At 41.5% G+C, this 15835-nt stretch overlaps 1 protein-coding gene and 1 pseudogene across 33 annotated transcripts in view; one reads left to right on the forward strand and one right to left on the reverse strand.

Annotated features, from left to right (window-relative positions):
• The first annotated feature begins 7 nt into the window (after positions 1–7).
• The window catches only part of LOC112657802 (nucleoside diphosphate-linked moiety X motif 6-like), an 84666-nt gene continuing 68838 nt past the window's right edge, over positions 8–15835 (forward strand). For 8 of the 33 annotated variants that reach the window (XR_007412414.1, XR_007412421.1, XR_007412423.1 and 5 more), the window contains exons 1-2: positions 4999–12284; positions 12664–12732. Coding sequence is in view for 12 of the 33 variants with exons in the window: in XM_049113306.1 (XP_048969263.1) it covers positions 12264–12284; positions 12664–12732 (90 nt within the window). In the remaining 21 variants the exon portion in view is untranslated. The other 25 variants (XR_007412412.1, XR_007412411.1, XR_007412416.1 and 22 more) reach the window with 13 other exon arrangements.
• Positions 3674–4641, reverse strand: LOC118355429 (ragulator complex protein LAMTOR1-like; annotated as a pseudogene).

The raw sequence follows: 15835 nt of genomic DNA on the forward strand, positions 1-15835 counted from the left end.
GCTGGGAGTCGTGGTTCGGGCGGCCAGCCCGCCATCTTTACCTCGCCCGGGTCCGCGCCGCCAGCTCTGAGGTGAGCGACGAGCCGCTTGCCGTCCTCCTTTACCGTCGGGAGTGGGCGTCGTCGAGGTCACTCAGTTGATATTGGTGAGGAGAAATTAAACATGAAATCTCCTGACATCTTAGAAAATCGCTACAAACCTGGGTGTGGGGGGTGGGAAATAAGTTCTGTTACTCAGTAATCCTGAGACCCGAGTGGGAGGAGGGGCGTGCCAGGCGTTGCCGCTAATGCGACTGCAGAGCACGAAGTAGCCGGGCAGGTACCATCCGTTCGATGCGCGTTCTCGTGTAAGAGTTTGCTGTATTCGTTCTTCGGTAAGTCGCCCCTGTAGTGGCCACCCACTTTGTTACTGAATTGCCGTGATCCAAAAGGAAAATAAAACTATGACAAGCAGGTACTTAAAAGCTTGGAGCAAGGCGCTGAGGCGGTAACTCCTACGGGTGAGGGGAGACGGGGCACTATCTTCCTTGATATTTACATTTCAGAGACTTGTACCTCACAAGAGGCTTTTGGGCTTTTAGAAAATTGTATGTATATATAGAAGAGACAAAGGAGGGGTACCTAGGTGGCTCAGTCCTTTAATCCTCCAACTCTTGATATCTGGCCGGGCCCTGAGCTCAGGTTGGTCGGGTCTGTGGAGGCCGAGAATATTAAGGCCATTCCACTCTAAGTTCAGTGTCAGCACGAGTACAGCCATCCCAGGCCCCTGTGAATAAGAGCCGAACTTTACCTTACTTCAGTTACAGGAAGAAAACAGCTTAAAGCTTAACGTCCTAGAAAGCCCCATATTAGAATAAGAACAGAGCTCAATGCCCTTGAAAGCCCCATATCAGAATGTAAACAGAACTTGAGAAATGGTGCAGCCACTCTGGAAAACTGTGTGGAGGTTCCTCAAAGAGTTAAAAATAGACCTGCCCTACGACCCAGCAATGGCACTGCTGGGGATTTACCCCAAAGATACAGATGCAATGAAACGCCGGGACACCTGCCCCCCGATGTTTCTAGCAGCAATGTCCACAATAGCCAAACTGTGGAAGGAGCCTCGGTGTCCATCGGAAAATGAATGGATAAAGAAGATGTGGTTTATGTATACAATGGAATATTACTCAGCCATTAGAAACGACAAATACCCACCGTTTGCTTCGAAGTGGATGGAACTGAAAGGAATTATGCTGAGTGAAATGAGTCAATGGGAGAAGGACAAACATTATATGTTCTCATTCATTTGGGGAATATAAATAATAGTGAAAGGGAATAGAAGGGAAGGGAGAAGAAATGGGTAAGAAATATCAGAAAGGGAGACAGAACATAAAGACTCCTAACTCTGGGAAATGAACTAGGGGTGGCGGAAGGGGAGGAGGGCGGGGGGGGGGGGGGGGGGTGAATGGGTGAGGGGCACTGAGGGGGGCACTTGACGAGATGAGCACTGGGTGTTCTGTATGTTGGCAAATTGAACACCAATAAAAAATAAATTTATTATTTAAAAAAAAAGAACTTGAGAAATCCCTCCACCCCTTCTGGAGGTCCCCTAGACCAGCCCATAAAACTAAGCTGAAACCCACCTCGGGGTCCAAGTCCCTGCTCCGCTGTGTCGGGTACATTTGGACCCAAGCTCGAGCTTGTAATTAAATCCTCGTGTGTTTGCATCGGTGTCGGTTCCTTGGTGGTTTCTCGGATTCGCAATCTTGGGCACAACAGGGTCCAGCCCGCCTCAGGCTCCAGGCTGAGCAGGGAGTCTGCTTGTCCCTCTCCCTCTGCTTTTTCCCCTCCTTGTGCTCTTGCTCTCTCCCTCAAATAGGTAAATAAAATCTTTAAAAAAAATTTTTTCTTTGAAAGAGACGAAGGATTTATTAATTACAAATTTGCTCAAGAAAAGTCCTCTGAGAAAAGGAAAGAGGGGTAGAGGTTTCTTCTTTTTGGTAACGGAAAATTCACAGTTTTTATTTGTTGGTTTAATTCTTACAGTAAGATTAGTGGATGCACTGTGACTTCAGCAGCCTTCCTGACTTTTGAAGTAGGATTCCAAAACAGAGTTCTAAGGAACGATTTCAGATAAAAAATTCAAGAGCCTTAAAGGGCAAGAAGGACACTTAAATATGGGAGACAACCCGGAATTAGACCACAGGGAGTGGTGGGGTACCTTGGAGGGCTGACAAGTGCGGTTCCGATTAAGGCATTCAAATTCTGATTAAATAATCAAACCAGAACCTACTGGGTTTACAAAGAAAACAAGAGGCAGGGCAGCCCGGGTGGCTCAGCAGTTTAGCACCTGCCTTCCGCCCAGGGTGTGATCCTGGAGTCCTGGGATTGAATCCCATGTCTGGCTCCCTGTATGGAGCCTGCTTCTCCCTCTGCCTGTGTCTCTGCCTCTCTCTCTCTCTCAAGAATAAGTAAATAAAATCTTAAAAAACGAAAAACAAGAGGATTCAGCAGGAACGCCTCTTACTTGCTAATCCTGCAAGAAGTTAATGTAGAATAATGGAAAGAATGCAGGAGATGATGTCAGAAGATCTGGTCTCGAGTTTCAGTTCCATCTTTTTGGAGTTGTCTGGCTTTGAGCGAATAATCTAACATACATTTCCTAACTGATTCCCCATCTGAAAAAGGGCATGATAATAGGTCTTTAAAATGTCGAAAGGATTAAATGAGATGACATTTTAAAAATTACTTGTCATTTTCAGGGGTGCCTGGGCTGCTCAGGCCTTTGGCCATCTGACTCTTGGTTTCGGCTCAGGTCATGATCTCATGGGTCCTGGGACTGAGCCCTCTGTCGGGCTTTGCACTTAGCAGGGCGTCTGACGTCTGAGATTCTCTCTCCTTCTGCTTACCCGCCTCCCCCCCCCCCCCCCATCATGTGCTCACACGTGCTCTCTCTCAAATAAGTAAACCTTACAAGAAAGTTACTCCTCACCTTCAAACTTAGATTCATGCCACCCTCACTTCTAAGCCGCCTCAACATGTTGACTGAGTGGATAAAATGATCATACTAAAAAGCAGAATACGGTAAGCAAAAAAAAGTACAAATAAATATGAGATTGGACTATCGAGAGAGAAAAGGGGAAGCAAATGAGAAAAGCAAATCATCAATGAAGAAATATGCAAAAAATCCATAAACAAAAAAGAGAAATAGACTCCTAGATGAAAAAAACTTGGTTAACAAAGTGGGGAGGTATTAGGAGGTGGGCAAAATAGGTAAAGTGGATAAAAGAGGTACAAAATTCCAGTTATAAAATAAGTCATGGGGATGTAATGTACAGCATAGGAAATAAAGCCAATATTGTAGTAATAAATCCTAGTGAGGTGCATGTGAGCACCAAGTCAGGGAGAGGAAGACAGGAGTGAGGCCAAGAGAAGGTGGGAAGGGGACCCATAGGCCCCCTAGGGATCACCCTCACGGTCGTACCTCTACTTTTCCAGTGACAATGAAGACCTTCTAGGCCCTGACCTTTTGATCCCACACATCCCTGGCCAGGGCTTTGAATACCAGTCCCAAATGCTTCTACCCTCCCTTGTTCCATCCTTACTTGCTCAGGCTTTCAGCCTTGTCCTCTTCCACACTCTTATCTGTGATTAAGTAGCAGGTTAGGGTACTGTGTGAGCCAGAGAGGCTGAGGGTTGGGGGAGGCAGGATGGAGGTAGGATAAAGCGAGAAGAGGACCTGTTCAAGGATCTTTCTCTTCAAGGAGCCCCAAACTGTACAACCAGCTCCTTTTTTGCATCCACTTGGATCTGAGAAAGTGCATTGTAGGCATAAACAGCTATCTTGGAGACCTGCTGCAAGTCGGAGAAGGGGATGGGCTTGCTGGCCACCATTTGGTGGGGCTGGCTGGTGAGAGATTGTGGCGGCAGCAGCTTCTTCTGGTGGGGCAGACTGCTGCTCAGCATAGCCAAGTGGGTGCTGTGCTGCCTTCCTTGCTTAGTCCATGTACTCATGCTGCTCCATGCTCTGGGAGTCCACAGCAGATGTGTCAACGATGTTGGGGGCTATCTTAGCAAGGAGGAGGAGAGCAGGCCCTGCTCATCTGTGTGAGTGGAAAGTAGGCTGTGGTAGTCAACTCCTTTGAGGGCTTTGGCAGAGGAGCTTCTAGGGTCCAGCAGTAGCTTCTGCTCGTCTTGGTCCTGGGCCTGGTCCAAGTCTTCATTCTTGCTGCTTGTAGCAGCACTCCATGGCTGGGTTCCGGTTAGGCACCTAGGCCAGGCCAGGAGGGCCAGTGGGCGTCCTTTAGGAGCCCTTCGGTCTCATGACCTGTGGCTGCATCCAACAAGCAGCCACCGCCTCCCCACCTAGCCCTTCCTTCTCAGAGCCTCACAGCTGCCCTTGTTACTGTGTTTTAATGTCTATTTTGTCTGGTATAAGTACTGCTACCTTGCTTTTGTTTTTTCCACTTCCATTTGCATGCAATATCTTTTTCTATCACTTTCAATCTGTGTGTTTTTAAGTCTGAAGTGAGTCTCTTGTAGGCAGCATATAGGTAGGTCTTTTTTATTTTTTAAGGCATTCAGTCACTTTATGTCTTTTGATTGCAACATTAGACCATTTACATTTAAAGTAATTAATTGGCAAGCATGTACTTACTGCCATTTTGTTAATTGTTTTTTGTAGTTCTCTGCTCCTTTTTTCTTCTCTTCCCTTGTGATAGACGACTTTAGTGTTACACATGGATTCCTTTTTATTTTTTATATATCTATCATAGGTTCTCAGTCTGTTACCATGAGGTTAATGTATAAAATCCTAAGTATGTAACAGTCTGTATTAAGCTGATGGTTATTTAAGTTTGAACACATTCTAAAAGCACTACATTTATACTTTGCTCCTCCATGTTTTATATATATCATATTTTATATTTCTTTATGAATTCCTTTACTAATTTTTTTATATAATAGATTTTACTTTTGTCTTTCAGCTTTCATAGTAGCTTTATAAGTGATCAATCTTTTATATAAAATCTTTTATATAAAAAGGGATCACTTTTTATAAGTGATCAAACCTTTATTATACGTTTGCTTTTACTAGTTATATGTTTTTATTTCATAATTTTCTTATGAAAATTTCTTTCTTTTAAGACCAGTTTAATGCTGGTGGACTCCTTTAACTTTTGTTTGTCGAGAAAATTGTTATGTCTTCTTCAATTAATGATTAATTTTTCATTTCAGTTGTATTCCTCAGCTCTGTTTCTTTTATATTTTCTATCTCTTTATTGAAGTTCTCACTGGATTCATTGTCTTCTCTCATGTGGTGGGCATCTTTATGAATATTACTTTGAATTCTTTATCAGGTAGATTACTTATCTCTATTACATTTAGTTCTTTTTCTGAAGTTTTGTCCTTTCATTTTGAGTATATTCTTCTATCTCTTCATTTTGTCTGACTTTGTGTTTGTTTTTGTGGGTTAGGTAAAACATACCTCTGCCAGTCTTGAAGGAGTAGGTTTGTGTGGGAATGTACACTGTGTAGACTACACATGTGCCTTTTGGCTTTGACTGGCTGGTTGAAACTGTGGTGAGCTCAGGCTAGGTGGTTCTAGAGCACTCCACAGAGTCCACCCTGGTGAGACAGCTGGAGCTAAAGTGGGCATGAGTCAGCAGATCCCAAGGTGCTTTGAATGATGGCTGCCCTTGCAGGACAGCTGGAATTGTAACAAGTATGGCACTCCATGCAGGGGGCACTCTGGGGAATGGCTGAAGCTGAAGCATGCTTGGGGTTTGGGGTGTCCTGAGGTGCTTTGTGCTTGGGCAGCCTTAATCAGTTGGAGCTGTAGTGGACAGAAACCAGGGGTATCCTAGTATGCTATGCCAGGGCAGCTTTGGTGGAAAGGCTGGAGCCAGGGTAGGCATAATTGGGGAGCCACTTTTGTGAAACAGCTAAAGCTGGTATGGACTAATGGCGCAGGGCTCGCTGAGCTGGCAGCCTGGCTGGAGCATCCATCTGCACTATCAGAATGGAGGGGCAACATAGATAATGGTGCTCGCCAGCAGCTCCAGCCTCAGAGTTCTAAAAGTTTCCCAACTGTTTGGTGTACATTGGAGGGCTCATCAATTAGACTAATATTCTAATTGCCCTTTAAACCACTGTGGTATTTTTTGCTGTGTCCCAGATTAGGTAAATCTGTGCACAGGCCATTCAATGACATCCCACCACCCACACCCCAGCCCCCCTGTCCTGCCTCACAGTTCATAGCACCCGGTTGGGGTTTTGGTCATTACTGTGTCTGTCTCTTCTCTGTGTGGCTCCCTACCCTTTGTTGTGCAGAGCTGTTTCATCAGCCTTCAGCTGTTTTTCAGGAGGAATGACTCTGTATGTAGATGTAGATTCTGTGTGTCTGTGGGAAGAGGTGAGTTCAGAATCTTTCTACACCACCATCTTGAATCCTTCCTACGTTAAATTTTAGATGTACAAATTGTGTATTTCTTATTCATATCTCCTGTACAGTGACAGCGATTGTAATATCCTTAGTAATTATTCACTAAATACTTGTTGAATGAATAAATAAGTTAATTGTCCTGGAATTGGGCCAGAGAACATTTGAGTAACAAGATCAGTTTCTCACAGATCACTATGAACTGTTTTTGTGTGTGTTTTTTTTTTTTTTTTTTTTTTTTTTTTTATTCATGAGAGGTGCAGGGGCGGGGGCAGAGACACAGGCAGAGGGAGAAGCAGGCTCCATGCAGGGAGCCTGATGTGGGACTCGATCCCGGGACTCCAGGACCACACCCTGGGCCGAAGGCAGGCGCTAAACCGCTGAGCCACCCAGGGATCCCTACCACTATGAACTGTTACCCTTGACTAGACTATAAGATCCCTTCTCAGAATACCTTATTCCTTCTAAACCAGCTCTCCCCTCATGCCTACTTCCCTGATAGTGCAGATTTTATCTGCTGTATAACAATTCTAGTGACAGTCTTAAAGTGCACTTTATCATTTAATAGTGGGTAAGGTAGATTTGTTTTAGTATGTTACTTGATTTAGCCTTCATAGTAATCTTCAGAATAATTATAGTTAAGTCTGTTTGGTAGATGAGGAAGCTAAAGATCAAGGAAAAAATTTAACTTGCCCAGGAGTGCATGGCTAGAAAGAAGCATTATCAGGGTTTGAATTTAGGGCCTAGGTATTGATGGTCTTTCTAATACACCTCCCTTTCCCAAAGAACCCAGAGACTTACATAATTAGGATTCCTAGTAGCCTGCTTTAATTATTCAGACTTGATAAGATTAGCATGTAGATAGGTCTCTGATTGATTACATTAAAAACCGTATTCTGAATTTCACATCTGTTTTTCATAGGGTAAGTGAAATTAGCAAATTAGTAGTAGTAGTAATAATATAATAATAATAATTAATAATAATAATAGAGCAAAATAGTAGTAATAGTAGTGGTTCGTGGTTCCTATGATGAGTTGTGCTGTGTCAACTTAGAAACTGAGTTCTCAAACTAAGTTTAACTATGTGACTCTAATGCAGACTTTGACAAAAGAAAAAACATGTACTTAGTTTGGAAGGCAGAAGTGAATTAGTTTTTGGAATTCTTTTTGTAGTTGTGTACGATGAACAGATGCAGAGGTGCCAGGTGAGTTCTAGCTTATCCTTTTTTCCCTCTGTTCCATTTATAACTCTTCTTCCTAAAACTTGTCCAAGATGATCAAGAGTAGACCCAGGTCTATCACTGGAAACTTGAGTGTGGACACATACACGAGGTAAGAACATAGAGGCAACAGCTGCCTTTCCAGTTCTTACTTAAGAAGTTGGATGTGGGTAGGTGGCTTTTCAGGTTGGTTGGTTGGCAAACCCTTCTCTGATTCAGCAGGACCCCCTTTTGGACCTTTACTTTCAACTTCTCCAGTTATGTAAGTATGTATTCAACTTCTCCAGTTATGTAAGGTCTAGTTTTTAATGTGGATCACATATCCTAAAACACTGATAGTGATTCTGCATCCCTGACTGAGTCCTAAATGATAGAGTTATTGGTATAGAATAGAACCTAAAGTGGGAATATGGAATTGGTTCTTCATAGCATTCATTCAAAATGGTTACTTAAATTATCATCAAATAATTGGAGTCAAATATCTGATGCTGGAGTCAAATATCTGATGCCATAGGACATTTTAGTCAAAGCATTTAAGAATGTGGGGCTGGGATCCCTGGGTGGCGCAGCGGTTTGGCACCTGCCTTTGGCCCAGGGCGCGATCCTGGAGACTCGGGATCGAATCCCACGTCGGGCTCCCGGTGGATGGAGCCTGTTTCTCCCTCTGCCTGTGTCTCTGCCTCTCTCTCTCTCTCTGTGTGTGTGTAACTATCATAAATAAATAAAAAAATAAAAATAAAAAAAAATGAATGTGGGGCTGGTTAGTTGCTTTATGTGTACTAGAGATCTTGGAGAAAGAAAATGATGAGGTCAGACTTTTAAATGTTTAGCTCAAGGTCCTGGTACAAATATAAATGTGTTTACCTATCTACCTATCTGTATCAATATCTAGATTTTTTTCTTCACCAAAAAAGTGGAATTCTACTATACATAGACTTTTTTTGCTTATTTGGTTGGTTTTGTCCTGATAATACAACAAAAAGGCATTTATTCAAAAAAGTTTTTCTATAAATAGCAAAAAGTGAAAAAAAAGAGACAAAAATCATATGAAAAGATACCAGACTACTGGTATCTACATACTAAAATGAGATACCAATTTTTGACCATGAGTTTGTCAAAAGTTCAAAAAATCTTCTAATTATTCCTCATTCAGTAGAACAACAAAAACCTACACCTAAAATCTGCTAGGCTAATTAATAAAATCTCTGGTATTGATTAGAGTAAAAATAGCTAAAAGACTGGTAGTAATCATATCTGGAGTATAGGTTTTTGATTCAGTCCTAAGTAGTCATCACTGAAGTTGGTACTTCTGTTTAAAGCAACTAAGCATATATTCTATTGTGCTATTGTGAAATAGGTTACAGATAGCATAACAAAACTTATGGTAGGAATAAAATAGTTTGTAACCGATATAAAACAAAATTCAGAAGGAAAAAAATGAAAAGTAAAAGTTCCTCTTTCCTCCAGCTTTATCAGTTCCACTCTTTAAAGGGAACCATTGTTGAGTAATTTTTATGTAAGTGTCTAAAAATTCTCAGTATATATAAATATGTTTCAAGATCTAATCATGAAAATATACTAATATTTAGACTAAGTGGATTTACTTTATACAGGCATACTTTGTTTTGTTGCATTTCCCTTTATTGCACTTTGCAGATACTGTGCTTTTTACAAATTGAAGGTTGATGGCAGCCATGCCATAACCATGCAAGTCTTTCGGCGCCATTTTTCCAACATTTGCTCACTCATGGCTCTGTGTCACATTTTGATAATTTTTGCAGTATTTACAACTTTTTCATTATTACTGTATCTGTTATGGTGATCTGTAATGTCAGTGATGTTTGATGTCACTGTTGTCATTGTTTTGGGTACCACAAACTGCACCCACATAAGAGAGCAAACTCAGTGGATAAATGGGTGTGTTCTGACTGCTCCACTCACCAGCCATCCTGCCATCTCTTTCTCTCTCCTCAGGCCTCCCTATTCCCTGAGACACAACAATATTGAATTTAGCCTAATAACCCTACAACGGCCTCCGAGTGGTCAAGTGAAAGGAAGAGTCACGTGTTCCTATTTTAAATCAGAAGCTAGAAATGATTAAGCTTAGGAAGGAAGGCATGAAGAAAGCTGAGATAAGCCAAAAGTTACACTTGTCCTGCCTTGGAGCCAGGATACTTGGAGGCAATGATGTGAAGAAAGATTTGGAGTTTCACTGAATTTTAATCTGAGGGAAAGGGGACCGAGACTTGGATTCAGACTCACTTCGAGGCTTTGTCTCCTCCAGCTTTTATTAAGAGAGCTAGCAGATTGGCTATAGGAATGATTAACTTTGGGAAGCAGAGAAAAATGTTTACCTCTGAGGGTAAAAGAATAGGTGATTGACTCGAGGAGGGGGGAACAGAGGAGCTGTATTTGGAGAACAATGTGATCAAGAGTCAGTGTGGGTAATAGCTGAGTAATATTCCATGGTATACATATACCACATCTTCTTTATCCATTCATCTTTTGATGGACACCGAGGGTATTATGCTGAGTGAATAAGTCAGTCGGAGAAGGACAAACATTATATGGTCTCATTCATTTGGGGAATATAAAAAATAGTGAAAGGGAATAAAGTGGATAGGAGAAAAAATGAGTGGGAAATATTAGAAAGGAAGACAACATGAGAGACTCCTAACTGGGAAATGAACAAGGGGTGGTAGAAAGGGAGGTGGGCGGGGTGTGGGGGTGACTGGGTGACGGGCACTTGATGGGATGCACTTGATGGGATGAGCACTGGGTGTTATTCTATATGTTGGCAAATTGAACACCAATAAAAAATAAGTTTATATATAAAAAAAAAAGTCAGTGTGGGACTCGGAACCTCATGTATCCCCAGCATGCTGAGGACTACGAGATTCAGTTCTCAGATAAGCCCCGCAGCTGGTTCCCCACATTATCCCAAACAGCCAAGTTGTGAATGCAAAGAAAAAGTTATTGATGGAAATTAAAAGTGCTACTCCAGTGAACACACGCATGTAAGAAAGTGAAAGTCTTATTGCTGTTACAGAGAAAGGTTAATGGTCTGGATAGAAGATCAAATCAACCACAACATTCCTTTAAGCCAAAACTTAATCCAGAGGAGAGCCCTAACTCTTCAAATTCTATGAAGGCTGAGATAGGTGAAGCAAAGTCTGAAGCTAGCAGAGGTTGGGTCATGAAGTTTAAGGAAAGAAGCCATCTTCATAACATCAGAGTGCAAGGTGAAGCAGCAACAAGTTCTGATGTAGAAGCTGCTGCAAGATAATTAACCAAGGTGGTTGCACTAAATGAGATTTTCAATGTAAATGAGTGTTCTGAAGAAATGATTCACAGCAGCTGTACTCAGTTTCAAAGGGGAAAACACCACTTTATTGATATTAAAAAAAATCTAATAGAAACAGAAGAAAAGAGAAATCTGTGCATAGATGAGGGCAATAATAGTAAGCAGTAAAGGAGAATAAGGCAATGTTACATCAAAGCTGATACTTACAACATCCAACCTCATTACTTGGGGAAGCCCTGTGGAGACAGCCAGGCTGGAGTCCTGCCCTCGGGGAGACTTCCAACTAACCATCTCCGTAAGTGTTGCATGTATAGGGCAAATGATGGGGTCTGAAGTTAAACATTTGTTTGCCTACTTGCAGTTTGGAGTTAGCTGCATCGTCATGTCTTTACATGTCCAAGGGGTCTGGGCCAGGTGTTTTCATTTCCCCTCCTAGATTCCATTCTGGGGGGCCAGCCTAGACTGGAGCAGGAGGGGATGCAAGGCAAAATTTATACCTTTTGGCATCCAGACCAGAAGGGCCAGTTCTGACTTGGAGGCCAGCTAGTGTCAAATAATCAGGCTCCTGAGGTCACTTAAGCTGCACAAGTCTCACGAGCAAACTCTTTAGCTGCCTGCCTACAGGTCAGGGTTGTCAGTTATGCAGGACAAATCACAGAAACCCTCATCTGTATAATACAATGATATAGCCTTTTATTGGAAGAAGATGCCATCTGGGACCTTCATGGCTAGAAAGAAGTCAATGCCTGGCTTCAAAGCTTCAGAGTCTAGGCTGACTCTCTTGTTGGAAGCTAACACATAAGGTGACTTTAGGTTGAAGCCAATGCTCATGGACCATTCTAAAAATCCTAGGGCCCTTAAGAATTAAGCTAAATCTATTCTGCTTGTGCTTTATTTAAAAAAATTATTCATTTGAGAGAGAGGAGAGCATGAACAGGGCAACTAAATTTATGTAATAGTCCAAATCTTTTGTTGTCATTTTAGCAATCTTCACCAGGAATAAATTACATCTTAAGAAACTGCTTTCTTTGCTCATCCACCAAACTTTATTGTTGTATTCCCTGTTTGAGGAAAGCATCCTAGGACCCTGTTTGGAAAATAAGGATTTTTAAAAAATGCAGTAACCACTCTGCCTCTATAGACTGTTTCCAGCCTGCCATTTCACTCTATTGTAGATCCTGACCTTGAGCTGCAGCCTCCAACTGGATTTCCAACTTCCAGCCCAGCCATCCCTGCTCAGTGCAGCCTGGCCAGCCCCCACAACCCTAACTGGCGCAGGCTAGTTCCTCCATCTATCATGTTGCTACTGTTTCTTCTGAATAATGGGGATTTTGTACAATTTGGTGGGTTTTGTATGCTGACTCCTTAATTTGAAGTCTGAAATCAAGGGGAGATTCTTGTCAGCAACCAAGTACCTCTCTCCCTTTAGTCCTGATTAGTTTTTTTCTCATTGCAACCCAAAGTTTTACATGTCTTCTAGTCCCTCTAGTATTTGTTTTTGTACCACTGAATGTGTAAATGTTTTATAGATAGAATTTACCATCCTGTAGATTCTCTAATTATTTAATATATTCTATATCCTAAGAGCTGTCCATTTTCTTTTTTATTTCAAAAATCTTGACATAAAGCCAGCATATATTTAGGCTCAGTATTAATGGTGAAATTTAAATGTGCACAATAAAACATGACAACTTTAAGATAAATTCATTGTCTTATTTTAAGAAATTGCTACAGCCACGGGAACCTTTAGCAAGCCACCACCCAGATCAGTCAGCAACCACCAACATCCAGGTAAGACCCTCCACCAGCAGAAAAATTGCAACCCACTGAAACTGCAGATGATGGTTCCTGTTATTAAGCAATTTAGCAATAAGGTACTTTATTTTTTGCAATAAACTACTTTGAAGATATGTACAATGTTTCCTTTTTAGACATAATGTGCATTTAGACTACATTGTAGTGTAAAAATAACTATTATGTGCATGGGAAAAAAAAAACTCTCTTAACTCATTTTATGGCAATATTCATTTTATGGCGGTAGTCTGGAACCAAACCTGCAGTATCTCTAGGTGTGCCTATAAAGGGAATTACCTATCTGGGGCTCACAGGTAGCTAATGGTGGTACTTCTCAGGTGGGACAGAGCTGCTGGCAGTGAAGTCACCAAGACAAGGTGGAGGTTGGAGCCAGAGCTGCATTTTGCTTCTAGAGAAAGGCTGATACAGGTTACAAACAGGAAGGAAATCCCTTTTCCCAGCTTGCAAACTCTTGTCAATCTCTTCTCTTCTCTTCTCTTCTCTTCTCTTCTCTTCTCTTCTCTTCTCTTCTCTTCTCTTCTCTTCCCCTCCCCTCCCCTCCCCTCCCCTCCCCTCCCCTCCCCTCTCCTTTTCTCGCCAGAATGTTTTTAACTACTTTTTCCTAACAGCTCCAAATTGTAAACAACACAAATATCTATCAAAGGGAGACTGAATTAAAAAAAAAAAAAAAAGGAGACTGGGTAAGTGTATACATGTTATCTACTTTTACAAAGGATATACTGCTCAGCAATAAAAGCATCAAACATTTGATCAGCATAGTAAAATTGATGAATTTCAAGAATGCTATGTTCAGAAAAAAATCAGTTACAAAACAGTACATAATGTATAATTTTCCCTCCTGCCATTGGATTATCTTTGTGTTTGGTCAGAAAACAAGTGGTGTAAAATGTGGACCTGTTTCTGGACTCGACTGTTCTTGATGGGTGTGTAAATTCTGAAACCATTTACACCACATTATCTTGATTACTATTGTTTTTTTATAGGTCTTGAAATCAAGTAATGTGATTCTCCAGCCTTGTTCTTTGTAAAGAGTATTTGGATGTTTGCAGGCCTTTGAGCAGTGTGTTTTTAACTATTCTAAGCTTTGATCATGTTTTGCAGTGGAAGTGATAATCACTATTTTGTGATCAGTAAGTTATAGAGTGAATATTAATTACCTAGCACTTAGTAGGTACCTATTAAATGCTGCTTTCCACCCATTTTTCTCCTCAGCTTTCTTTTTTTTTTATTTTTTATTTTTATTTTTATTTATTTATGATAGTCACACACACACACAGAGAGAGAGAGAGAGAGAGAGAGAGAGAGGCAGAGACACAGGCAGAGGGAGAAGCAGGCTCCATGCACCGGGAGCCCGACGTGGGACTTGATCCCGGGTCTCCAGGATCGCGCCCTGGGCCAAAGGCAGGCGCTAAACCGCTGCGCCACCCAGGGATCCCTCAGCTTTCCTTTACTCAAAAATCTAATAGATTTTATATGAGAGAAGAGCCACTCACACCATGGGTTTCAGTGAGTTACATTTAAATCCAAGAAAAGAACCTAATAAAATTAAGTAGAGGAGAGAAATTTTACTCTAAATGTTTCCTATTTTCCTAGTGGTTCTCTAGAACATCTTTATTACGGGAGGATTCCATGACTCACATCAACAGTTTTTACGGGAGGATTCCATGACTCACATCAACAGTTTCTTCCGTGACCAATTTTGTAGTCAAATCTAAAATGTTGCCAATGTTTCCAGGTTGGCAAAACCTATGCAGAAGACAGGCATCAAGGGAATATGGGAAATGTAGTTTGCAGTCCTAGCTCCAGCGCTAAAGAATACTAGAGAAGGATAGGCCTGCTGCTGTGATACCAGTCAATAACTAGCAAAACATACACAAACATACATTCACACAACTAAACACTTGTCTTTTTTAATGCGTCACATTATAAATGGTAGGTGACCCAAATAACACTAGCACACCTATTTCTCCTGGTTTCTTTTTAGTAGAGAAAACATAAAATGATCATTACGGGGACGCCTGGGTGGCTCAGTGGTTGAGTGTGTCTATCTTTGGCTCACGGTGTGATGCCAGTGTTCTAGGATTAAGTTCTGCATTGGGCTTCCTGCGGGGAGCCTGCTTCTCCTCTGCTTGTGTCACTGTTCCCTCTCTCTCATTATTAGGTATATCACAAACTGGTACCAATTTTTTTTTTTTTTTAAAGATTTTATTCATGAGAGACACACAGAGAGGGGCAGAGATACAGGCAGAGGGAGAAGCAGGCTCATTACAGGAAGCCTGATGTGGGACTTGATCCCCAGTCTGGGGATCATCCCTGAGCTGAAGGCAGACACCCAACCGCTGAGCCACCCAAGGCGTCCCTGATTTTGTTGATTTGAACAAGTACCCTAAGCCCCCAACATTAGTGCTTCTCATAAAGCTGTGTCAGAAAATACAGCTTATAATCTTGGCTAAAGATGAGAAGTGTAAAATGTATACTTTAGTAAGTACCCTGCAGGTTTCAGAAATGAGTGGCTAACACTGCTGCTGCATGAATGGGGGCAATGACCTGCTTCTGGGAGCATGGGCAGAGGGGGGCTGAGAACAGCTAGGGAGCCTTGGCTGGCAATGCATTGGCCTATAAAGTTGATTCTAAGAAGGTCAATCCCTGACCCATTAGATAGTTACGTTTGTTAAGCAGGTGGTTGTAGGCTTTAGAGAATTGGAGTTTTCTGTAGATCAAGAAGCATACGTGGTGGGAAGTATGAGAATGTTACTTCCCACTCTATAATTATGTGCAACTTGATTTGTTTATTTAGCAGTCTATTGCTGCTGTCTATTTTGATCCATATTCTATCCAGAGTATAGGATTCATATTAGAGATATTTCATAAGATTTTAGTTTCTACTGATAGACATTTGGGTTATTTTTAGTTTTATTCCTACAACAAACAATTCTAAGTGAAAATTCAGAATCTGTGTGTCTTAGGAAAATAAAATTTCTAGAAGGAGATCTTCCAGGTCAAAGGGTAGGTATGTACTAATTTATGGAAAATATTACTGAATTTTACTTCTTTATTTTTTTTTTTAAAGATTTGATGA

This window comes from Canis lupus, chromosome 8 (assembly GCF_003254725.2).
Source record: "Canis lupus dingo isolate Sandy chromosome 8, ASM325472v2, whole genome shotgun sequence".
Classification (NCBI taxonomy): Eukaryota; Metazoa; Chordata; class Mammalia; order Carnivora; family Canidae; genus Canis; species Canis lupus.